The following is a 27,443-nucleotide window of genomic DNA, read 5'->3' on the forward strand; positions in this document are numbered from 1 at the left end:
CATAATCCAGACATTAGATTATAATATGTGACCTTACATACAATATTTAAATGTACTCTTCCAATAGATGTAATCTCGAATGTTCTAATATATTTTTAATTGTTACGATAACACGAAGCGATCCATTGTCCGCAGTTTTGGATTACAGGATGTTAGTCAAGCGGTTTCGCAAACTATTATTCAATTATCTTTATACCATCTGTTACCTTTCACTGGTAAGTGATTAGATAATGACATTTATAGAAGGATATTAAAAGATTCAGTGAGAGAAAGATACTGTAAAGAACTGGCTTACTATAAGCATTGCTTAAAAGAATCGAAACTGCGGTCGGATAAATCTACTTCAATTAACCTTAAGGAGACACAAGTTTGCGCGTTTTCCGGTAAAAAAAACATTTGTCGCTACTTCTCCTTTCGAAGACACTCTTTTTAAAACCTCAGCCATACTTGGCGTTATTATATCGAATGACGTTCAGTTTCGCGGTCATTTGGAGGAAAAGGGTAAATTTGCCTCCAAGAAGCTTGGTGTGATTAGCAAGAGCAATAGTACGCTCAAAAAAGCGTCCTACCAATTCTTAAAAACGTACTTGCAAGCCCTCTGGCATTGATAGTGTCTATGGGCGTTGGTATCACTTAACATCAGGTGAGCTTATTGCCCGTTTGCCAAGAGCAAACAAAAAAGAAATAAAGAGAAGTTGCGTATCTACTTCTTTAATATGTCCTCAGGTACCACGTCAGAGCGAGGTAAACCCACTGAAACCATACACCTTCTCGGTACTTCCAACACGTCTGAGACATCCAGAACATCGGATCGCATTGTAACCAGATTGTAAAGAGATTAACCTTACTTACTTATATTATTATATTCATAATATTTTAGTATATCTGAACCTTTTTTGTATGAGTAAAGAATGAAGTAGGTAGTGATGAAACTTGAAACCCAACTATCTTCTAAATTGAATATAATTGATCGTATACTTTAAACTACTGTTCAGTAAAGTCCACTTATAGCCTAATTGAAAAGTTACCAAACTGGTCATTGAGCATTGTCGTTACATATATTGTATATATCAATATACATTCACTCTGATGAAACGACGTTAAAATCGAAGATTCGATGAAACGGACTTTTGATTCTTTTATATTTTTATACTCGCAGCTAGATATAGATAGAAAATATATATATATCTCAGGGAAAATGTGGAATTCTAATGGTGAAAGAAATGTTCAATTCAAATATTTTCTCTTAATAATATCAATATAGATTATTATAGACATTTTGATATCTTAACATTATAAAATGTCTCAATTATTTTGCCAAATTGTAGGCAGAAAATCGTTGAACCTCATTCGTATATTTTTTGCAGACAATTTCTTGAAATTTCTTAAATTTTTTAAAAGAACAATAGCAGGAAAAACCCTTAACACTTTTAATTTACTATCCCTTTATTACGTTACACGTTTGTGTTGTGTTGCACCAGTGGTGGTTTTATGAGTAATTAACACTAGAATTGAAGTCAAAAGTCAAAAGCCTAGTTATCCTCATACGGATTAGAACTAAATCGAGGCAATGCTAGTAATTATATAACTCCACTTATAACTAGAGCTTTTAATTACAACAACAAGTATGAGAAGGCAAAATGTTAAATGTTAATATCGCAGGTGAAGGCTAAGTACGTTATTCCCTTTTTATAAAATTACTCATAATCATTCTACGGATTTTACGCCAATATTTTTTTACTTTTATTTTACCGTGTTTGTTAACAATATTTTTTTAATAACAGAAAAGTTCAACTCATTCTTACATTACTAAGTTTAAACGTAGTAACGTTTTGAAATTTAAACCAAAATAATTTTAATTTTTAAATTTGGAACACGTATTTCCATAGTTAAAACGATCGCCCAGAGATGACCATAAACAGAAAAATCAATCGACCAAAAATTATTCAAACGCAAATTAATTACACTTGTTTAATCACATTTAGTCTATCGAATAATTCTATTGATTATTATCTGTAACAACTGATATTAACTGTATGCGTCATACTGTGAGCGGTGTCCAGCCAAGGTCTTTAGAACTTAAATTAATATCATTTATCGTTATCGTTTAGACACACGACTGGGTTTCTACGGACGAAAGGATATGCTTAATGTCATTCGATTGGACTAAATAAACCAATTATGCAGTTAATTGCTACATAAGATTCCGATTTAAGCACGCGTGATAAACCATACCTACCACCTACGGAAAGGTTTGCTTAAATATAAAGCCTTAGTAGATCAGCTTGCTTAAAATGTATGAGTAAAAGTCACAACCTACTGGATGACGAAATATGAAATAGCAACGTAAAAATAAGAAAAGAGATTGAAAGATTCATTCAGGAAGGGTAGCTTGGATCGCCTTATTGCGACTATGTATCGCTTTTTATTTAAAGTTTATTTGTTTTCTTACTATCTGTTTTTTTTTATATAAATAATACCTTTTCTACTCCCCTGCCATTGTGTCCAGGGACTTTTTCTATCTCTAAACTCCACGTCACACATCTCGCGAAATACTTACTATCTATTTACAATTGAGTGTTGTTAAAAATATAACCTTTGTTGTTAAAAGATTACCTGTAGTTACGAAATGTCGAGGTAATCATATCTTATACAAAATAACCCAAGTAGGAATTGGTTTAATTTATACGCTCGGGGTTTTCCAAGATTGCACGAACGTATTTTCCATTGCATACCAATAAAAAAATGTCAAGTGAAAGAGAGCAGTGTTGGCCTAGTGCAGTGATTCCCAAAGTGGTCTATATCGACCCCTAGGGGTCTATGACAACCTGCAAGGGGTCTACGTCAGCAAAACAAAATTTGGGGGTCCATGAAATGAAAATGGGGGTCCACGATAGTGGATCTCAACACATACACTGATAGTACCTATTTACTTACATCATACAATATCAAAACATATACATTATATTGACTTATTGCTTATGTTATTTTATTTATAGTTTATTTTATGTTTATTTAATGCTACGTATATTATACATAACAGATGCAAAATTTTATTTTGAGTAGTTTTAATTTAAATTCAATTAAAAAATGTATAAATTAACAATATTAACATGTGTTTTTACTTTAAGTTTTTAACACTAAACTTCACTACAGTTAGAAATATACAGGAAATCAATATCAGGTAAGTAGGGGGTCTACCCAACACGGAAAAACATAGCAAGGGGTCTACGACACAAAAAAGTTTGGGGAACTCTGGCCTAGTGGCTTAAGCGTGCGCCTCTCAACACCGAGGTGCGTTCAAACCACGGCTGTGCATTAATTGAGATTTCTTTCTATGTGCGCAATTAAGACTTGCGATATGGCATAAACCCAAAATCTACGTCATGTGTAAATATACAGAACTCTGATCACCTACTAGTCTTTAGAAATAAAAAAGATCACAAAACGGTCATCTGCGGCCAAGACACATATAGGGTTATTACGCTTTTGTATTATTATAAATGATCGATTTTAATTGTTTATTTCTATTTTTGAAAAGAAGTAACGAGGATTAGTCTACTTCGCAACGCTTTCATATTTCTTCAAACATCTAATATCACAACATTATTGCATGTTTATTATGTCATGCATTTGCTATTGAAATCTAAGTTTAAGCGGAAGCTATATGAAATATAATTTCAGGTTCTAGACTAGAAGAATCAGGTTATGATTACTAAAGAATTATATCACATCTTGCGAATGCATCAATTAGATTATCTATTTTGAAGCCAAATCTCGAGTGGTAATCATTTAATATTTTAATGGATGCTGTCTAATTTAGATCATAGCTGATTTTGTAAGAAAACCAAAATAATAAATTACAGTTTCATATTTCCATAATTTGATTAAACAATTTTATTTATTAATTTGATTTTAATGAGTTGACTATGCAGCGGAGGATAAATAATTCAATAAAAATGTCCTTTTGGTCCGGGAATAAAACGCTCCTTCCATGTATGTCAATAAAACACTAAAGCAACTATTGGTTTTAATTTTCTTTTATTATTTATATTATTACATAGGTTTAAGCAAATTTACATACTATAAATGATTCTTATGATTAGGTTTTAATAAACGTTTTAAAGCAACGAGTGGCTTATACAATATAGGCTTAAGGCAATTAGAGTAACGCTATTAAAATTCATAAATATACATCATAAGCCGAAAACTGTAATTATGATAGCAATTTTAATACTAAATGAGTTTAAAAATGTGCTACTTCCACGCACTGAATACCAGACGCCATTTTAACTTAGCATTTTTATCGGGCAAATTTTTCGTTTATATCAAAACTATATTTCGCGTAGTTTTTTGTGGAAGAAACGTAGATAAGATTGCTTTCCTAAGCCCTGGTGGTCTGTTCGAAACCCAGCTAAGCAATAATGGATTTTGCGACTTTATAAATATTTTCTCATACAGAGAAGGAAAATAATCACGATGAGACCGACCAAACCTTGTTGTCCTTTCGAGGTTGGTTCACAGGTCTGACCGTGTATGTGTGTAGAAAAACGGATCAAAGACAAGAATTAGAAAGAGTTAGAGATCAATTTATTATCAAAGGGTAAGGTTCATACTTTGAACATTACCTAACAATGAGCGTAGATGATTCTAGGCTTAGTAAGTTTCATTTGAATATTATAGTTATATTTTTAAATTCTTATGTAATGAATATATTTCTGTATTAAATACTGCTTTTGTTCTCACTTGAGATATTTGAATAAGAAATTTATATTTACATATAAGTTCAGTGAACTTACATTCGGTTTAGTTAAATTATAATTAAGGCTGCGTTTGTAAGCAGCGCATTAATTTGTAAAAAAAATCTTACGTTTAAATTCACAACTGCAGTATTACGTACTGCAGTTGTGAAGTTGTGAGTTGTTTCTACAGTATAATAACGATTATAGTATTTAATGACCATTTTATACACAAGATAACGTTTTTAAGGAAGATTATTACGACAGTACAAAGATAAATTTTCCAACTTTCATATTATGCCCACTAATGCGAGGTGCAATGAATACAAAATATATAGTATAGTGCAGGGAAAGTCATTTATTGGTATACGGAAACGTTCAAGAAAGCAAACTGAGGCGTTCCAATGCAGGTTGGTGAAATGTAATGGCAACCATTAAATTTTACAAAAATCTTGCCTTAAATGTATTTGGGAGAGTCTAATGGCATTTCTTGTACGTTCTACACTCTTAATTTTAGTATTGGTAATAAATATAAGTCTTTCGAATCTTTATTTACGTTCATAATTTTACATACCTAAACATTTTTTTCTTTGGGAAGACCCTGTGTATCTTAAGGCAAAAGAGATACGAATGTTAACTACACTAAAAAATTAAAAAATATTTCTAGAGTATTATTTGTTCGTACTAATGATATTTTTATTGTAATTAATATCTAGTAATAAAGACAATTGAGGTTGAATACTTTATTATTATATATTTAAATGATAAATAATACGTTCTAATGCTATATAAATGTTTGTCGATTATGTATTAAAATGTAAATACATAGGCCGAGGGTGATAAGTGCGTGCCCAAATAGACTTTTCGATATCATAATTATTACAATTTTGTTCGTCGTCTAATGAATAATCTCCTAAGTCTATTATTCTATCAATTTGTTATTGTCTATTTATCTTACCATTCCGTTGTCATTTTTGTATATAATTTGTGCTGACTTTATTCTTTTCTTGACTGTTCTTCTGTTTCAATTGTTTTTATTTTTTTGTTTTCATATGCACATACACATTTAGAGTTTAATTTTAATCTATATTAAAAAGTTGCTGGGCCAATTTAAGTACGAGACCGGATGAAGTATCCGCAGGTGAAAGTCTGGCCATTACTGACAGAACTGTAATTAATTAACCTCAGTTTACGGTTAAATTGTTGTTGAATGACATAAATATCGAACGTAATTTTTATTGCATCACAAAGTTAGATGCTCTGATTTTCCGTGTATTAAAAATATTGACCACATTGTTAAAAGAAACAATCAATGTTTTTATTAACAGGTAACATAGGTAATAAAAACTGTAATCTCATAAAACATTTAACTAAAATAAAATAGTTTTGAAAAAATTGTAAAATGATTTTTTTTTTTGAAATATTGTGAAATGAATTTTTGAAATATAGACACTTTTTTTTGGTTTTGCTGTATGAATTTATTATACAAGACTGAAGCTGAGGGAATGTATGTAATTTGATGTAATAGAGTTGTAAGCGCAACCAATTGACCCCAGGAAATAATTTCTTCTAATTACTTAATATTATACTGAAAGGCTAAGCCTACCACAACCAATACCTGTTCAACTTAAAAATATAAATTATAAATTCATAAAATAATTAATAAAAATGTAATTTAATTAAATACATAATGATTCAAAACCTCTAATTATTAAATAAAATCTTACTTTAATTGGTTTCAATTCCTTCACCTAACCATTAGCCCAATTCAAATTTACGCAATAAACAAAAACTATGAAGATTCCAATTATACTTTGGCATTGACCATTCGTAGGCAAAAACGCGGCACTGCGATGAAATTGGTTCCAATAGACCTAGACCAGTATTATATAACATGACATTTACATAACAAAATTACATATTACTGACTAGACATATTTCTAAATTAAAGGATGATTCTGAGACAGGTTTGAGATTGAATGTAGAAATTTAATGTGGTCTTCAAACTGCTTGTAATAAGGAAACGTATAAACGGAAAGTATAAATTACCCTTTAATTTTATCTATATAAAATAATTCTATGAAGGATTTCTAAAATTCTTATGACCCCTATGTAACATACTACATAATATTAAAAAATTGAATTGTTCGCTTAAGAAACTTAACGGCCGGGTTAAAAAAAAATTACTAGGAAATTGTTAACGAAACACAGTAAGTGACATTTAATTTCTTTTTATTCCAAATAATTTTTCGATTTTTTCCCCCCCTTGTGGGGTATAGGACCCACGTAGGGAAATCCTGGTCTAAAAAGTTACAGGACGTAGCCAAACATAAAAAGGGTTTTTATGTTTATAATGAATATGTTTTACACATTTCGCACTTGTTTATATTATTATTTAAAAAATTTAAGAAAACTTTAACTATAAACCAATCTTTTATTAGGAAATTGTTATTATCATGTTACCATAATAAGACTTTATCAATGGTATATAAGGTTTAATTCCCGTTGAAGGTTGAAGTTAGAGGCTTTGTTGAAACGGAAGTTCGATTTGACAATACAATAGGGCTGAGACAATGGACGTCACAGTCTGTTTTATTAATTAAGTATTTTTATTATGAATTAAAAGCGTTGATAAATAATAATAACGAAACAATAGTAGCCAATGAAGGGTGTATTCTACGTAAGATATAATACTTTTTGTGTAGGAACTCATTTAGTAGATCATTTTCTGATAAATCTTAGCACACATCACCATGAGAATTGAGATTAGCCTGAATGACAAGAAAATCGATCAGTATAATTAACACATATTATATGTGTTAATTATACTGATATATATGAGAAAAATGTTTTAATAATAGGGCTTTCAATGATTATATTTCTATAATTAATTGACAAATAATTATTATTCAAATTTGGTGACAGGATCAGATACGTGCATGAACATCTTTTGAGTTTTGGAGACTAGCCGACATACAAACTGATAGTAGCAATAGCTCATAGTGTATCTAGTAGTAGGTGTGAAAAGTAAAATTATTTTATGTATTTTTTTCTGTCATACCTTAGATTAGTCTCAATTTGTAACTTTGCGTCGAATTAATTAAAAGCAAATTGATTGAGTATTACTGAGAACCAAATTTGGGTTTTGTAACCGTACGTATTATTTGACCATCTTCAATGTACTTGATAAGGTATATAACGCAAGTCAAGAAAACAACACTGTCATACAAAATTAATGGAGTGATATAAATGGAACTTTCTAAGAAAATGGCTTGCAAGAGTAAGGCTTATTATAATTATTTCTACAGATGAACGAAAGCCTACGTTTTCCAAATAAAACCTCATTTCTTATTTAAATTTTATATAACACACCGTGTTTGTTTATAAAGATGATTTAAAAATTATTTCTATATTTATTAATTTTAATTTATTTATGTTTATGACAAATTGTTTAGAAATTATATTTCTTTGAGTGAAACAACAAAACATACAACTCTGCTTTCGTGGCTCAGGCTGTGCAGTGTGCACTATGATTAGTCATATGAACCCTAGGTTCAATTTCAAACAAATAAAATCTAGTTTCATAACACAAAAGCAAGATAACAACGACTTCTTTATATTTATGGACTAAATTATGTGCCGGGAGCAATATTATTTAATTTTAAAGTATAATTTACCGAATTAGATTAACATAATCTATAAAATCAGGTAGATAATAAATAAATTTATGATTAAGATAATTAAATTAATTAACAATAAATCATAAACAGCCATACGGGAGTCGACTCTAAATATTCTGTCTTTGCACACTTTAAACATGAATAAAGCTAGTTGTAATCTTTAAAGTATACGCCATTATATATCATTATACAATACACACTATCATTATTATAAACCTCAAGACGTGAAAAGCAAAGTGCCATTATGATGTGCAATTTGTTATTTATCGTAATACCTAACCTACGGGGCTTATTTCACGATCCTTTCTAAAATATGATTTCAGTGATTTAGCACTATGTATTATTACTTTGATTAATAAGTAATCATTTAATTAACTAATACTGAAATTTAGGTATATTGTGAATACGAAGAATATTATAACCATACGTACGGATGACGTCAGGTGTGAATGAATTTTAGTTCAGTAAAATTTATAGTAATCACTAGTCTATATATATAAAAATGAAACCCGTTTTCCGTTGTCACGACATAACATGAAAACGGCTTGACCGATTTGTCTGATTCTTTTTTTATAATATTCCTTGAAGTACGAGGATGGTTCTTACGGAGAGAAAAATTAAAAAAAATGAGTGATAAAGTCTAAAAACAACACTTTTCTATATTCCCATACAAAACATTCGCAGTAATATTTAAAGGCAATTTGAACTTTAATACCATATCATAAAGTTCAAGTGTTAGTGGAGGGGTTTCGGGAAGGTAAATTTTTATTTTTTGACATAATGTATTTGTTGTATTATCAACTTTCTTTTTTTTATCTTACTAGCTAGACCGGTGTCCCGAATAGCAGAATAAGTATTTAAAAAAATAAGGAATCGACTGTTAGGCGGTACGATGTTCGCCAGGCCAGCTAGTATATTATAAAACAACTAACTGCCCCCGCGAACTTATTTTCTCCTTGATGCCTAGCCTACCTTTTTAGTACATACCATGGAACATTTTGCTATGCTACCCCAGAGACTGTTCGGTTTTCCGGAATGAAAACTTTTTAGGTTTTTCGGTGTTTTTTCTCTACATAAACCTCAGATTTCAAGTTATAAGTTCTTAACTAACAAAATAAAATAGTGGTTGATCGTAGAGGGTAGATGAAAATTAAGGGTTGTATGTATTTTTGTATGCTATATCATAAGAAAATAAAAACAGAAAAAAAATTCTAAAAATAAAAACAATTTTTTTTTGGGGTGGACCCCTTATCACTTAAGAGTTTGAAAGATAGATAGTAGCCGATTCTCAGACATAGTGAATATGCATAAAAAAATTCATAAGAATCGGTCAAGCCGTTTCGGAGGAGTATGGGAACGAACATTGTGACACGAGAATTTTATATATAATACATAATAATTATAAAAAAATTATGAACGGAAAACATCATTAATTTGGAACATCTGTTAGACATACATTGTCTTTTTTACAGAACAGAGGGCCAACGCTCACTCGATGTAAAGTGATACCGCCTCCCATGGGCACTCGCGCCGCCAGAAGACTCGCAAGTTTGTTATGTTTGGGTTAAAAAAGCAAAATAAAGAGTATATGACAGAATCGTGCCTCTAATACACTGGTAACAGAGTCCAAATTGCATCGAAATTTTTTTTTCACAAATTTCACAACTTTAGGCCTATTTTTTTTTGTAACTTATTGCTGGTGTAATAAAATACAGTTTGTCTTTTAAACTTTCAGTAGCTTATAAACTCTAACGGACACGATTAATAACCATTTAACTACCAAGGTCATGTGACAATCTGATATTACTAATAATTTCAAGCACGATTTTATCACTAACAAATAGGCATAACAATGGTAAAATTGTTATGATCAAAATCTAGTAATAATGAAGGTTTAAGTAAGGTCCTGGAGACTTTCAAATATAATTTATAACATATGAAATATATATGTTAAATAAATAGTACGTTTTGTACTCTAAGATAAATCTTATTTTATATACCTGAACAGTCCTGATGGCATCGGTAGCTACGAAAAGCAGCGTTACCGCAACGCCGCACCACACGCCGGCCCGCATCGTTTACTGCAAAAAAAATAACTCTTTACACCGACATATCTACTAAATTAGCAGTTTTAGCAGTGGCGTAACTATACCACCTGGGGCCCGTGGCAAATTCTTTTGATGGGGCCCTATTAGTAAAAATCGTTTCACTCAGTTTAATTTTAATAAACTTCGAGATTTTCAGCGTACTCAATTACACGTTGTATATGTCCGACTAATGGCCATAGGCCTCTTAGGCGAGAGGGAATTGTCTATAGTCCCCGCGCTAGCCCAATGCGTATTAGAGAGTTCACATCCATAGAACATAATATCTCTTGGGCAGGGGCCCTCTTGGTTCGGGGGCCCGTGGCATTTTGCCAGCCCTGCCACCCTATTTTTACGTCACTGAGTTTTAGCCTGTACAAGCATCGGCTGACAGATTTTTCTCTTTATGTCAGTGAAACAAAATATTGTAAGAAAAATAATTGCCTATAAAAGAAAAATGACCGTAAAACAAATACAAAATCCATAAACGTTGCGTGGATTATTTAATAACAAAAAACTCTATCGATCATATAATAAAGTTTATTTATTACTGAGATTGATAATCAGGATCTCTCATCTATAATATAAGTATTATTTATTTTAGATAGCCTTTTTACACGACCAATCCATATTTTACGCACGTGTTAATTTAAGATTAATTAAATAATTATTTTTATTCTCTACAGCAAGTATGGTCTGATTAAGAAAAAAACTAACCCTTTATTGGATTTCCGTTCTGAATATCACAACCTTGAGCTTTCGCGATATTTTAAAGATTACATAATTGTTTGTTTATTCAAGATATGACTCACAAATTTACTAATAAATAAGATTTTTATTTAATTGGTTTTTACTTAGTTGATAAAAAAGAGAGGAGTTATATAATTACATATATTTTTATATTATACATTAGGTACTTAAAAACAGTTCAACTTCATTCACTTCACTTCATTTTTTTAAGTTTTGTATAAATAAAGGCTTAACAAACCAAATCTCCGTTATTCTATAAGAAAAAAAAGTACATTTTAAACGTAAGAATTATATTAAGGCATTAAATTTAATATCTACAGTTGTACAAAGAACCATACAATAAATATTACAAACAATAGCCATTGAGATAATCAAACTGTCTAATTATTCATTGGAAGATAAAGGCATGCAAATTACCTTCTGACAATAATAATAATACTAATTTGCAATGGTCAATGGCCAGGGAAAGTGCACACGCACAGTCATTACTCGCTATACACTACTCAGTACTCATACTAATTAATGTTTGTCATTAACACGATAATATTGTTAGAGTAATTTAGAATAATAAATGTATGGGGTATATTATTTTTGATATAAGATGCGAAAGTGTTTCCTACGCAAGTTTACTTGTAAAGTATTTTTTTTATCCGGGGTCAATAAATACTTTATACCTACTAACACTCAGGTGAAACTCAGGCTGACCTAAAGGTTAGTGCACATGCACGCAGCGGTTGTTGTGGCCATCTGCACATGCCCTTAGGACCCTAACCAAGTAGTGGTTTCAATTTTTACGTAGCCGGTAATAAGTAACACAATTTGCAAAATCATAATTTTGAAAAAGAGTTTTTACCGCGGTTTCGCGACTTTATTCAATATTTTAATAGATAGCTGATATAATAAAAACATGAACTACGTTAAATACACTCATTCGCAGACGAAGTAGTCGTTTTAAGCTATTCTATAATTGCTTTTGCAATGAATTCTAAAAGAATTTTCCATCAACGATTCTTGCGTATTGGCATAAATCAGTGATCTGTGAAAGTTATTACAAAAGTTACTTTGTACAGTTTTGAACCCAATTACAATATACAATTTAGACCATAAATTTCATTTGACTAAAGAAAATATAAGGTGTTTGTCTATTAGCTAGACTGACTTTTACAAGTTTATGATATACGAGTATACACGTACACAGACATTTTTGTAATGTTCCTTGCTTAAAAAGTAAATTACACACTTGCTCAAACTCAAACTCAAACTCAAAATATCTTTGTAATAAACTGTATTTCTTTATCTTAAATTAACATAACATTAAATCGATAGATTGAGTGTTATGATCATGGCCGTGAATCTATTAAAGAAGTGAATATTCCTAATCGTGTAATAAATATTCATTAAATATTTATTGAATCGTTTGAACTTGATATTATATAACATTTGACACATGTAAACGGTACTAATTATAGCGTTGAGAATGAAAGTAGTGAAAGCGCTGAACGTGTAAACGAATTTATATAATTAACGAACGGTTTAAAGAGAATCAACGAATAGAAAAACTAAACATGCAAAAGTTATGTTTCAATATAGAGCAATGTAGGGATTAAGCGTGTGACTCTTTCTGTCCTGCCTTGCGATTCTGTAACTCACTATTCGAACTTACACAGCGGTTTTCGCAGCGGCGGTCGCGCTCTAATCAGTCGTAAAGCAGTCATTTTACGATTTGGCATTCTGATAAACAATAATCTACAAGCTCCCTCATTAAGCTGTGTGAGTTCGTAAAGTGAGTTACAGAATCGCAAGGCTGCCTTTAAATGCTAGCTAATGTTTTTTGTGTTATGTTAACACTTGACACTAGATATCGCGACGAATTCGGCAAATCAAAAATTTTTCATACGGTCATACTTTGCGTCCAGTGTCGGCTCCTACCTTTTACAAAAATTGACGTTTTATCTATTCTTACAACATTTAAGTAAACAAACAACATATTTTAATACCAGTGTCCGCTTTATATACATCCTCATGTATAAAAAAGTGCAGTTTTGTGTGCGTGAGTGCAATGTGCAATCCACCTTGCCATCTAGGTGATGTGCTTCGTTCTGATTGTTCACTGCGCAACACGATTGGTAAATTTGCCCATCCAATTTCTAGGATACATGTCCTAATATTTACCGGTTATGAATTTTGTAATACAGTCAATTGTTTACATTTTCAAAATCTGTTAACAAATTTCATTTACAAGCAAACGGGTCGGTTCAACTAGTTATAATTGCCCCTATTTCGTGGCTTGGTTATTAAGTCATATGTGCTCTTGAAAATATTTTTTATTAAAAGCAAAGTATGCTTCAAACCTTACTTTTCGTATATATTCTAAGCCAATTTTTTAAGAATAACTGTGTATATTATGCGACCTTGATTTCGTATGTCAAACCTAAAATTTTAGAACATTTCTAAGAGCTTCAACGCTTTAAACAAAAAGTGTAACGTTTAGAACAGAAAACATTGTCTACCAATGAAAATAAATAACATTCAATTATACATTTTTGTGAAGGCTACTTTCATAACACAAGAATCCTTAGACGATAGTGCACTTGTATTTTAAACTTGAAACAAATGAATGAATGAGAAATTTCCCACAAAGATTCATTCAATTGTTTAAGCCATTACATAATTTGAAATATTAGCGGTAACAAATACCTTATTATACTTGTTACTCTCACCCGAGAACGATTACTTTACTGCACTAATTTTGGTTGAATAATGTTTTCTTAAATGAGTCGGGATTTTATAAAAAACACTTAGTCAAACTTTAAATTTAAATTAGACATAAGTAATTATGCATAAGTATGTTGTTAGCTACATGTACTAAATCAATTAATAAAATATATGTTAATTTAATTGAATATAGTTTTACATTATAACGAGATTTAATTAATAAGCCGTCGGAAAGGTACTTACTTAAATTTTCGTGCATTTTAATGTAAAATTGAATTTTAATAAACGGTCTAGCATATTTTCTTAATAATTTTAATCACTGAAACTGTATGGAATTATGTGAATAAATAATAATCATTTTACGTATCATTGTCAAATAGATTACCAACCGAACGACGAAAAGAAAAATTAATAAGTAAAATTTACTTAGTAATTCTAGTCATAAGAAAATAAGGAGCTAACAATGCCATACTAATAAATTAAAGTCACAATGGTATGTTATAATAATAATAATAATTATTACTTAATTATGAATGCCTAGAGTTGATGTCTAATAAGCAACGGGTCACGCACCATGGTCAAAACGCACATCGTCAGCATGCGACAAGATCACGACACAATGATTAAGTTTTTATATTACGCAGATTACATCTTATCATTATAACTGAAGACTCCCACAATTTAAAGAGGATGAAGGGATTTTTAAAAACTACTTAAAGCTAAAATTATATTTTATTTTGAGAAAATATGTACGCAAGCCATCTTGGCTATCAAAATGTGAGCAATTGATTTGAGAATTTCGCAATATTGACCACATGCAAGTGACATTAGATAATTAATGTCAAAATAATTTTAAACACAAAACATACCTAAACGAAAATCACTACTCGCCGTTTTAAAAGCTACAGAATAACTAAAGTTTAAATTGCATTTTGATGAAAAGCATCCACTTTTCAGATTGTAAATATCCGTTGGCGTCAATCTTATCTAAAACGATCAGTTAGAATGACCTTATCTTAGGATAAGTCAATTATGCTGATACATTAAGGTTACAAGGCTGGTGCACAAGGTTGTATTGGATATTAGAAATTGTGAGTAACAGACAAAAGCTTTCCACTGAAACGGTGGCTTATTCAGAAGAACATGGTGTAAGGGAGTAATAAAAATATCAATTATCAATACTTGATATTGATTATTGACCCCCCCCCCCATGTGACGCGCCGTAACGTTTTTCTGTACCCAATAGTAAAACGTTTCGTGACCACCTAGTGACTCTTTATATCTAAAAGTTACCATGATGTGGTGTAAAGTACTGGAAAGTCGAAAAAAATATTAACAATAACGCGTAATTCAATCCCCGCCCCGCATCGTAATGGTGGCTGTACACATTCGGCGAGAGCTTCTCGCCGGGAGTCTCGACCGAGAGGACCGAGAGAAGAGCGCAGCCTGTACACACTCGTTACGTTAATTGTATTTAAAACACCGTTAATAATGGACGTGGCAACCGCTGCTGCTGTTTGTCTTTGTGCAATGAGTTATTATAATTTTCTTCACGTTAACCATTAAAAAAATACGAAGCCATGGCGAAAAAGAAGATGGTCACTATACACCGCAACAGAAATTGGTAATTAGGATCATAAAGTTTTAATATTATCCAAAATTTAATGATTGAACGAGTGTGTACAGGTCGCTCTCGTTTTACTCGCGAGACCCTTTGACTCGTGCGCAAAAAACCGACAGGCGACCGAGAGAGGCGAGACCAACTGCGAGGAAGCAAGGCGAGACGAGAGCTCTACTGTACACTCTCGCACTCGGCCTGTCTCGGGGTGTCTCGACGAGTGTGTACAGCCACCATAACGTTTTACAAAATGATAAAAGTAGTTTCTTTAACATGCCTTGTTTATTTAGATTATTCACGGTAAAGTTTGTTTTACGCAAAATGAATTGTCAAACCTTGAAGCAAATACGAACTTATTTTAAATGCGTGTACTTTTACAACATGTCTTCATTGTTAATTGAAAAATCTAGATTAAGGTCTTTGCAGATCCTTTTTAAACCTATTAGCTGAGTGTGAAATCAATTCCAAGGTTGATAAAGCCGTTTATTGTCTGACAAAGATCTACCTGTATCTACATTGTATTAGAATATATTGCATTTACATACAAAGAATTATAGCGCTTTAGATACAATTGTTTGTTTGATTGCTACATTAAAACTTTTGTTTGTATCTTTTATCAAAAAAAATCGAATAATTTTTTATTTAAAAACATAAGAAGTGGAGATAACATTTTGTAGTATTTTATTTGTTTTAAATTTTATTTTAAAACATGTCAACATCGGAATAATTTCCGTGATACACGTGATAAAAGTAAGAATACTGAAAGATGCTAAAACTTGTATATCTATATATCTATATATATAAAAATGAAACCCGTTTTCCGTTGTCACGACATAACATGAAAACGGCTCTACCGATTTGGTCAATTCTTTTTTTATAATATTCTTTGAAGTACGAGGATGGTTCTTACGGAAAGAAAAATTAAAAAAATTGAGTGAAAAAGTCTAAAAACAACACTTTTCTATATTCTCATACATAATATTCGTAATAATATTAAAAGTCAATTTGAACTTTAATACCATATCATAAAGTTCAAGTGTTAGTGGAGGGGTTCCGGGAAGGTAAATTTTTATTTTTGACATAATGTATTTGTTGTCTTATCAACTTTCTTTTTTTTATCTTAGCTAGACCGGTGTCCCGAATAGCAGAACAAGTATTAAAAAAAAAAAAAGAATCGACTGTTAGGCGGTACTATGTTCGCCAGGCCAGCTAGTAGTATATATATATATATATATATATATATATATAAATGAAACCCGTTTTCCGTTGTCACGACATAACATGAAAACGGCTTGACCGATTTGTCTGATTCTTTTTTATAATATTCCTTGAAGTACGAAAATTGAGTGAAAAAGTCTAAAAACAAACCTTTCTTATATTCCCATACAAAATATTCGTAATAATATTTAAAGGCAATTTGAACTTTAACACCATATCATAAAGTTCAAGTGTTAGTGGAGGGGTTCCGGGAAGGTAAATTTTTATTTTTTGACATAATGTATTTGTGGTATTATCAACTTTCTTTTTTTTATCTTACTAGCTAGACCGGTGTCCCGAATAGCAGAAAAAGTATTAAAAAAAATAAAGAATCGACTGTTAGGCGGTACGATGTTCGCCAGGCCAGCTAGTTACTTATAATAATAAATAATTATTATTAAATGAGTAATGAACGAAAATGTGTTTCGTGAATGTTTCTTAATAATTTTGCTCACGCAAGCTTCACAAATGCTTTTATATACTATTTAGGTTACTATTACTTATTTTTTTGGACAAAAGACATCTGTTTTCATTTTTACAATAATTATTTGTATAATTGCTTTATTTCAATCGACGGCTAGGCGAGTTATTTTTAAAATCCCCTACTCCGTCAAATAAAAGAATAAGTTTTTTCTAGAAACATTACATTCTTTGAATCCCAATCGAGTTTTAAGTTTTGCAACATGAAAAACAACTTATAAGTGTTATCAACTTCCTCTTACCATTCACTTGTAATCAATAAATAACGTTTATATCTAGAACAATGTTTGTATGTGTGCGTGGCGTTTGTATGTGTTCAGCCTTCGTAAAAGCTCTTAAATGTCGCCGTCAAATGAGATAATCAGCTTTTAATTTGATGACTAGGCATTAATGCATGAAATGCTAACGAGATAAAAGACGTTGCATAAACTTTTGATACTATATAAATATTTTAATGGTATAAGTTTATGTGCGTTTCGTTAGTTTTTGTATAATAAAGTAAAATAGTATGAAAATCGTTCATTATTACGAGAAATAAAGTTTTTAAGAGCAACACCAATGATTTTAAATTATTTGTCTGTATTCATTATATACAGCATAATATTACAGTAATTATTTGTAATTAGTGTTAACTTTCATGTATCGTTTGAAATGTAATTAGATTATGTGTAATGATATTTGGAAGAAGGTTTTGGCCAAAGCCCATGGATACCCATATTGAGCATTCTGAATAACGAGCTATCCAGACCTAGCTCGTTAGTCAGAATGCTCAATTAACACAATATCAACACACACTTAAGGAAATAAATTTTCCTTATTCTAATTGAATCGAGTTTTTTTTCTCTTTTCGTGATCTTTGCCTAAATGTCAGTAAAACTTGTATTTTTTCCTTTACCAATGTTTCTAAGTGCCGAGCGTTGGCAAGCTTTTGTAAATAAAATAAAATTTGACGAAGTAAGATATTACAAAAACTGTTCACGTCAGTAACAGCTCAAAATTTAGCAGAGCAGTCGTATTTTCACATAATATGGCATAATAGTAATTATGAAGTTATTGTAACAGCGTTATTTAGACTGTCATTATGAAATTAGCAGTGATGTGTTAGCTGATAATTACATGCAAATTGAATATTGCTTACATATAACTGCTTACTATTGCTTACTACTGCTTACTATATACTAATGACATGTTTTATAATGTAATTTTTATCTGTGTCCACAACCTACTTGTTTTGTAATTTTTTTATCTTTGTCACAGTTCACACAAATCCCAGTTTGTAAATAGTGTATAGGGGGCCTCATAGCCTAGCGGTCTTATTAAGTGGCAGCTAGGTGAGGGGTACCGGGTTCGATTCCCGGTTCGAGGGCAAGTTTTAATTTAAATTTGTTCTCAGCCTTTGGGAGGGTTGTGCGGTACCGGGCAAGTGCTTAAACCGAACATGGAGGACACGGTCGAATTTCTAAAGACAAGCACAAATTATAAAATATCCTACACTTGACGCTGGCTAATGCGCAAATCGTGCCAGAGCCATTAAAAAAAATAGTGTATGCTGTTCCTCTTCAAATTAAGAATACAATTGTATTTCATCTAATTTAAAACGGACGGAAACCATTCTTATTTAAGTTTTCATGTTAGTTTAAAAGCTGTCAAAATGTGTCCACATCTGGGAGGCAACAGATCACTGTAACGAAGTAAAGTTTCAGAAACATTATCATGAATATAGAAATGTTTACATTCCCGTACATAGATTTAAATATTCCCACAGATGCTTAGTATTTTTGTAAGCGAGAATAATATATTGTAATATTAATAGATTAAATTATTTACATCACACATGTTACAAGAGTTATGTATGTTTGCACATCAATTTGTCTTATAGTCATTAATCACGCTATACTCCACTTTCGATCGTTGCGTGTTTGGGCTTGCACTCAAAACGTTTACTAGATCACAGTCCTAGTTTTAATATTAGTTATAACGAACTAATTGTTTATTAATATACAAAAGTGTTGATAACAGGATTAGTCAAATCAAAAAAGGCCAAAACCGCGAAAAATAGTGTTTCAGAGATTAATTCCTCTTAGATCTATAAAAAATTATTATTTTTAATAACTGACTTTACGTGAATTATAAATATAATCAAACTTTGTGTATTCTATAATTAAACGGTGAATCAAGCCTCATAGTGTAAATTCAAAGGACTGCCAAAAAGCACATCGGTAGAGAAAAAACGTTGGCTCTACAGTTTGTAATTGAAAATTCTACTAATCATTGAAAAACACCTATAACAGACTTAAACGTGACTATAATATATTCAATTATTTAAATTAAATTTAAAATTATAAAACTGTTAAATTAAATAGTAATAAAATTGTTAAATATGCAAATTATAAGAAAAAAAGAAATATTAGTAGATTTGCATAAAGGTCGATTATGAATATAAAACATTAAAATGAACTCAAATAAATTGAATTGTTAATAATTTGTATAACTCTTCAATTTTCATACGATGGAATTCACCGAACTTTCTAAAGCAACACTCATTGACACTTTCGCCCGTAATACAACGTAATACAATTATGCACTTTTTAACTTAAACGTAATTGTATAAATATTTAACAATTTTAAGCCTTTAATTACAATGTTTCATTTTTCATTTGCATTAAATGAGTTTAGGATTTATACGAGTAACAAATTGGGAAAGTAATGTAGGAATCGTTTTAAAAAATGTTTATATGAATAATGCAGTACATATTTGATGTCAGCTAGTTTTTATATTAGACTAGCAGACCGGCCAAGCGTTGCTGTGGCTAAGGTTTTAGTTATATTACATAGTAGTAACCTATTCAAGGGAAACGGTAGGAGAACACCAGTCATGGGGACCACCATGCTTTTTTGGTGGTTATGCCATTAAATTGTAGCTTATGTGAAACGTTGGTACTTTCTACACAGCGCCATCTGTTAGAATTGTATCAAATAATAAACAAATATTTGCAATAAAATAATATTGCGGGTATAAATTGAGATGTAAGCTATCCTATCTTTTAAGTTAGATCAAACTGCACACGATGTGCAAATTTGATTGAAATGGCTTCAGTAGTTTAGGAGTCCATAGCGGACAAACAACGTGACACGTAATTTATATATATTAAGATTTTATACTTAACAAGTTTAAAGTATATTACATAATTAAAACTGTATAGGATATCTGTTATTTGGATATTCATAAGATCATAATTTTAGTACCAAAATCTTTAAAGTTTAAAAGCGTCTGTTAACAATTCCAAGACGAACAAAACAACCTAAAATAATTATAGTTTCGCTGAGAATCGAATTTTGAATATAAGTATTATTTAAAATCGAAATATTTTTTTAGTTTTATATTTCACCCTAGATATAAATAAGTTGGTGCCAAACTCCACATAGCAGGTACCAAACCACTTTCTAAACTGTTGCAAATGCAGTCAACTTGACCTACATTTTGATATAAATTAAAATTGGCGAATATTTAACTGCGTTTAATCTATTCTTTTCAATAACACTACGAACCTTTATAATTCCTCGCTCTTCATACGTTTTATTGATGACTATTTATGGGTAAGTATGTACATCGTCGATCTTTGTATCTAAAACATGTTGCTGTCGTTAACATTATTGGTGGATAGGTATGCTGCTTAAGCTCACAACCGATATAATGTCGAATTATGTGCACTAGTACGAACCAAATTTTTTTTTTTTTGGAATCTCGTTGTTGGCCTTAAGTCCCTTTTTAGCTCAGCTCGGGCTGTTTTGGCGAGCGTAGCTCGGCCTGAATATTAAATTATATATCTTTTTTTTTTAAAGCAGAATAACATGACTTACTAGCATGGGGACGCGCATTCGAATTCAATGGAGTATCTTAATAAATGCGCAATATTTTCACATGGTACGGCGAATGAAACTTCGTGAGGTAACCGGGATGTCTTCGATTGAATTAAAAGTGTGCGTCAGACACCAATTGATTACTATTTAATTTTTTATTTAACATTTGCCATTACCAAAGTTATTAACATACCCCACAAATATACGTTTAATACAATTTTAAACATATTACACATACCCTAAGACACGTACTAGTCTATCTCATTTAAAGCCATTTTGTAACATCATCACGTTAAATTGAATAACTGGAGTTCTGACGAAATCGTAGCTGCGTAGAAAAGACATCAACGTGCGCAAAGTATTTACTTAACATTAAAAGCTTACCAAACACCGGTGTTGCATTAAATGTGAATACTGATAAAGATGTTATTTTTAAAGAACATTGGAGATTTAGAAAGCCCGAAAGGTTGCAATTTTTTTTTTATAGTCAAAGTGCATTTGCATATAATCATAATCGAATATTGGATGTTTAATCTAACCCTTATCACTCACATGTCATTTTGTGAATAAACAAATAAAACATTTTATAACGAATTAATACCATTCTGATTGTTGATGATTTTTTCTGCTTTAAGTGCCAACAAAATTCTATAATTTTATTCTATTTTGTTGTGTGCTTGTATTATATGTTTTGATTGCATTTTTTAAATTTCAATTTTTTTTTTGTGAATCTTATGTTTACGTTAATTGTCACACATTTTAGATGTAAGATTTTGTACAATAATTAGTAGATTACGTACTGTGTGTGATGTCGTAAACTTAATAACTAAATAAAAAAAAAATAACCAACAACAACTCAACACTTCAACTCAATCGGCTTCCATTTTCGCGTCAGTTAGAATACTAGTTACTAAGAATTAATTAGTATTTGGTAGGTATTTATTTAAACATGTGTCTAAAACAGTCAAATATGTTCATCATTCTGTGTGATCTTCATAGGACTTACGAAATTTTTTACAAACAAATTTGCACAAAGGTTGATGACTTAAGTTGTATAACTAAATCTTTAAAAGGACGTCACTTTCACTGCTCTTTAGTTATGTATCGTCTTTTAACGTGAGAATGCTTTACATTTTTACTTTTATTCAATTCGTAGAAATAAGTTCTCAGTCATCATGTTGTAGATAAAAGTATAAAATCTAAATATTGACGGAATGGCCAATGTCTATGGCAAAGAATTTTCTGTGAGAAACATATTATGTTATCTTCATTCAAAATCTATGACTTAAGTTTAGTAGTAAACCTGAACAGTGAACATAATATATGAAAATCTCACTGTTTAAAAACAATTTTGTTATAATGTTTTGTATTAGGATTTCATACAATTACGGAGCAAACCTTATTTGGCCAAGTAAATATATCATATTGATAAAAAAGGATTCCTTGTTATATTTGCGACTTTTTACCTCACAGATGAAAGCGTCGGGTTACGCTAGCTTTCTTTCACCTATTACCTCTATTTTTTCTTTATAAAGTTTTGTATGGTAAACAATGAGAATACTACGTAACATTTTGTGGTCTGTAGAAATTGAATCACGTATTCCAGATATGGATTGCGGTGGCTGACAAAAGGACGATAAAAATTTCTATTGTTTGAATTTGTGTCATATGTAAAATACATTTTAAACTGCGCTGCGTCCGATATCAATTGTATTAAGACTTAAGATGACTTGTGTTAATTAAAAACAATGTTTGTACGTGATCAAAATAGGCTGTTTACTCGCATGATGTGAAAATAAAAATATGAGATAGAATGGTAAAAACACTTTGATATTTTAAGGTTGATTAGACCTGACATCCAACTTTAATATCAATATATGTAGCGTCAATGGTGCAACGCCTGGGCCATTTCAGTTAATAAGGCTTCTATACTACTCTATAGGTATAACCCATTTGATTATATTGTATGAGATTCTTAATTTACGTTACTGTTGAAATTTGCATATTAACCTATATACAATATAAATTTTAAGATTAAAAAAGATATATTTAACGAATATAAACCTGAATTTATTCGTCAGCGATAGATTCTTTGACTCTGCATGAATTCTGTAAAGCTAAATAGTGTAATAAAGAAGTTTTATTTAAAAGTTTAGTAATCAAACAGCAGTGTTGGACTAGGCTAACACTGCTCTTTGATTCGGGTAAGCGTACGACTCTCATCCCGTAGACTGTAGGTGCGATCCCCGGCCCCGGATCAATGTAGAACTTCGGTGTATGTGCCCAGCACTCTGCGGTAATCGTACGGTGAAGGAAAACATCGTGAGAAAAACCGGCATGTCTCAAATCCAAGAATCGACGATATGTATCATACAGAAGGCTGTCTACAAAATAAAAATGAGCAAAGGAACGGATGGTTTCTGAGGGCAAGACCTCCAGACAGATAAATAATCAAAGATTTCTAATTAGTATAACAACTAAATAATGTCAAACGTAAACCACATTCACTCTCTTTGTCGCGTAATTGACGAAAAGTAAAGATTTCGCTAGCTGTTTGCTTCAGTGAGTCAGAACAGACGCGACATCTCGTTACACCTGCTTGAACACATACTGAATTACATGAAACACGTAACATATATTATCTCCATGCACACTTAGCTTTGGAATGTAAGATTTTGGTTTAAGAGAAAACTCTTTAAATTTAAATTAACGTTTTTACTCGTTTTTCATGTTTAACGTGAAACTTGGGTTCATATGTATATTTAAAATCATCTAAAAAGGTAATTTAAATAATTCAACTACTGAAACAGACCTTACTCAGACTACCTATTAGAGGAATAACGTTACACAATTGAGGGGAAGAGCACTTGCGGTACAATAGAGTAATTTGAAGTTACAGATAATTGGAGCGAAATAATTGATTAAATATTAGATATTTAAAATTGTGTAATTTAGTAAGTAGTAGTTTGTAAGTTTCGATGTTATCATAATTATTGAATAATAGCCAATAAAGTTTATAGATATGGATAAAAATAATTTCCAAGCTTTACCAATATTTTATTGCCAAAGAGTTTATTTTAATGTGTTTATTTGTGTAATTTATGGTCCAAATATTTTTTATTTCTTATTAGATTTTTTGTATCTGGAAAGTTACGCTAATAAGCATCAAATCTACAGGTAAAACAGCAAGACACTGCTAGTTAAAAATTATAGTAATAATAATATTTTTTTATTGTATATAATAAAATTTACATGGCACAAAAAGTCAAACGATACAGTAAAAAACAATGTACATTTGTTACAATTTTAATGTTGATGTGTATTTAATGTTGATTGTATTATATTATATTATTTTAAATAAACTTTTAGCGAACCGCCACCTGAGTTTTCTAGAATAAACTGATCATAGGAGTAAGATTGCTTTTACGTCTTTTGAAAATAAAGATAATTATTCTTAGAAGTCAATATAGCGTAACATGAAAAAAATTTTTTTTAAATATTATTTCATAATTTATTTAGAGCTACAGAATATAATTTTTGATTTCGTTTATTGTGGGTTATATCTATTCTCTGTTATTTAAGTAAATCACGCAATATTTTGTCTTTGAGCTCCACTTATTTACCCATCAGAGTAATAGGCAAAGCCAGCTGCCCCTTACAAAATCAACTCCCAACAATAAAAATGAATGTTTTGATGATTCTGTAATGACTGTCATAGGTTTGAATGAGAAATATTTAAACAGATATAAAGGCAAAAACACGCAACTTCGATCGTTTATAAACTGGAAAATATACTAATAACAAATACGCGACAATGCGTTCATCATCAGGGATAATGTAGACTTAATAGAAATGAATCTGCTAAAAGAAATTTTGAAATCAGTTTAGTAAACAGTAGAAGTATTCTCACGAAAGAATATAAACTTAGAACTTGAATGTTGTATGTTTAGAATACAAATATACTAAAATAAAAAATGTCTAAATATATTCCTTTATTTATTAATATCAAAAATTGTATAAAAAGAGGATAGCGTCTATACTTGAGAACGTATAAAAACTGTATTTAATGGTGATTTATTCCTACTCAGAGGTCTTAATCGTAATATTATTGATCGATACACTTTCTATGATCAGTTTACTTTTACTTTTAATACAATATTTAGGCGTCGATTCAAGTATAGGAATAGAAATACTTTGCCTTTAATAGAATAATTGATTCAAAGTGACAAAATTCTAAAATGGTCATGCGGAGGTGAATTGTCCTCTTTTATTTAATGTAAATGAATACAGTTGATATCGTTATGGAAGAGCTAGAAGTAATATTAAAATCCTATTATAAATTCTAAGTAAATAATAATTCTTTACTAAAGGTGTTATATGTAATTTCATAAAAGGTCTACTTTTATACTTGTTTATAGTAACGTAATCGATATTATATGCGCACTTAAAATACAGTACTTTATTTATATATACTTTCACCACTATGCTCTAACAAAAATAATACAAAATATTTTATAATTGTCTTAATCTGAAGGTCACTTAACATTAATTCATTCATATTTGTTAAACATTATAAATATTTCCTGTCTTTATTTTTCAGTCTCCAAATAAGGATTAATTAATTCATTTGTGGGATGTAAGTAGGTAGGGGTTTATAGTAAATTAAGATAAATAATAGTTGTTTTAATATAGACATATAGACAATAAATCGTTTAAAGCAACCGATCTAGAATAGCATTTGTCTACAGCATTTTCTGTGACAATACACGCCACGCTTTTTAAGCTGCTACTGAAGAATATAATAATAATGAACAATAGAAATTTGGAGGGAGTTTTAAATGTTTTATTAAAGTTTTTAGAATTATAGAAGATTTTTTTTTTTACAAATGGTCAAACGTTTCAGATATTTAAAGAGTCAAATTTAATATTGTGTTAAAAACTCTACGGGAAATTTAAAACTGACTTGACAGATGTTTTCAGATTTTGGAACGTTAATCATAAATCTCTAACTGCATCTTGTGCAAATAAATCATGTTATGTAACAATACATAGCAGAATTTTAAGTATTAAAAACATTATTCTGTCTCGCGCGTGTTTGCTTGTCCTTTCGCTAAAGACAATATTAACCTTTTACTGGCGTAATGAAAGCACACCGTTACAATTATCTTGAATTAAAATAAGTTTAGTCGTGACTATAGCCACACTCATGGTCGAATATTTAGAAAGCGAAACATACTAAATTAAGTACTGTTAGCTAAGAAACAAAAGTACTTTACGAAAATAAACAGTGCAATACTGCATTTACTAATCTTAACAAATTAACTCACCTTATTGAATGTATTTCAGTTTCATAAAATCACTTATTTATTAAGTGGAATCCACCATCATTATCCTCACTATAAAACTGTAACACTATAAAAAAAGCACGTCACATAAGCCCGCTTAAAGCTTTCATTTCCGAAATTGCGTTCAAAAACCAATCATAATTCGTTATCAACGATGTCAACGTTCTCAATGCAATCTGGACACTGGCAAATGTCACAGATTTTCAACGGTTTCCGCGCGAGTGCACTTATTGCAAAGTGAAATAAATCGGTTTTTGAACGCAAATTCAAATTGGCGGGCGTTGTGCGTACATTTGCGTACGTGCTTGGTTCACGCTATGACACTACGGTGCGCGGCTTACGACTGTGGTCACTTTTGCTCTCTAGACATTCTCTGCCCACCTGGCCGCATGAGTTTACACCACTTTACCACGACCTCCACCACGTAAACACAACCCTTCTAAAATCGCCGCTACGCAGCTCACGATATGTCAGACAGCTCCATTTACATACATCATGGAACCGGTTGCGAAGCTTTCAGTTTCAGTAAAATTTAGATTACTTAAAACCTCTTTGTTTATAAATACAATGATTTTCTATGGTTTGACCGTTAAAAATTTCGTGTCATAACTACTGTGTGGTAATTACATAATTTTTAAAGGAAAATATTGGAGCCGGATTTAGAACAGTAACTAAAAGGTTGTTGCGAATTCTTTGTCCATAAGAGATATTGCAACTTTTTCGAAATAAAGCAATCCGTAACTTTTGTTATACTGTTACTAAAAGAACATACATTCCAATGGCGCTACAACCTTTTAGGTTTGGGCCTAGGATTTCTGTATTTGTTCCGTGATCATTTCTAATAGGCAAGTGACCTTCTGTGCCTGATACACACCCTAAACATTTTGGGTCTAAGGCATGTCGGTTTCCTTACG

General features: G+C 30.9%; 1 protein-coding gene across 24 annotated transcripts in view; it reads right to left on the bottom strand.

The window, feature by feature from the left end:
• LOC125059248 (mucin-3A-like) overlaps positions 1-26,911 on the bottom strand; it is a 78,223-nt gene extending 51,312 nt beyond the window's left edge. For 21 of the 24 annotated variants that reach the window (XM_047663583.1, XM_047663600.1, XM_047663582.1 and 18 more), the window contains exons 1-3: positions 26,821-26,859; positions 26,512-26,596; positions 10,420-10,500 (exon numbers count right to left, since the gene is read on the bottom strand). In XM_047663583.1, coding sequence (XP_047519539.1) covers positions 10,420-10,494 — 75 coding nt within the window. In that variant the 5' untranslated portion in view covers positions 10,495-10,500; positions 26,512-26,596; positions 26,821-26,859. Of the gene's footprint in view, positions 1-10,419; positions 10,501-26,511; positions 26,597-26,820 lie in introns of all 24 variants that reach the window. The other 3 variants (XM_047663576.1, XM_047663578.1, XM_047663577.1) reach the window with 3 other exon arrangements.
• Positions 26,912-27,443: the final 532 nt, after the last annotated feature.

The sequence above is a fragment of the Pieris napi genome, chromosome 19, assembly GCF_905475465.1.
Source record: "Pieris napi chromosome 19, ilPieNapi1.2, whole genome shotgun sequence".
NCBI classification, from domain to species: Eukaryota; Metazoa; Arthropoda; class Insecta; order Lepidoptera; family Pieridae; genus Pieris; species Pieris napi.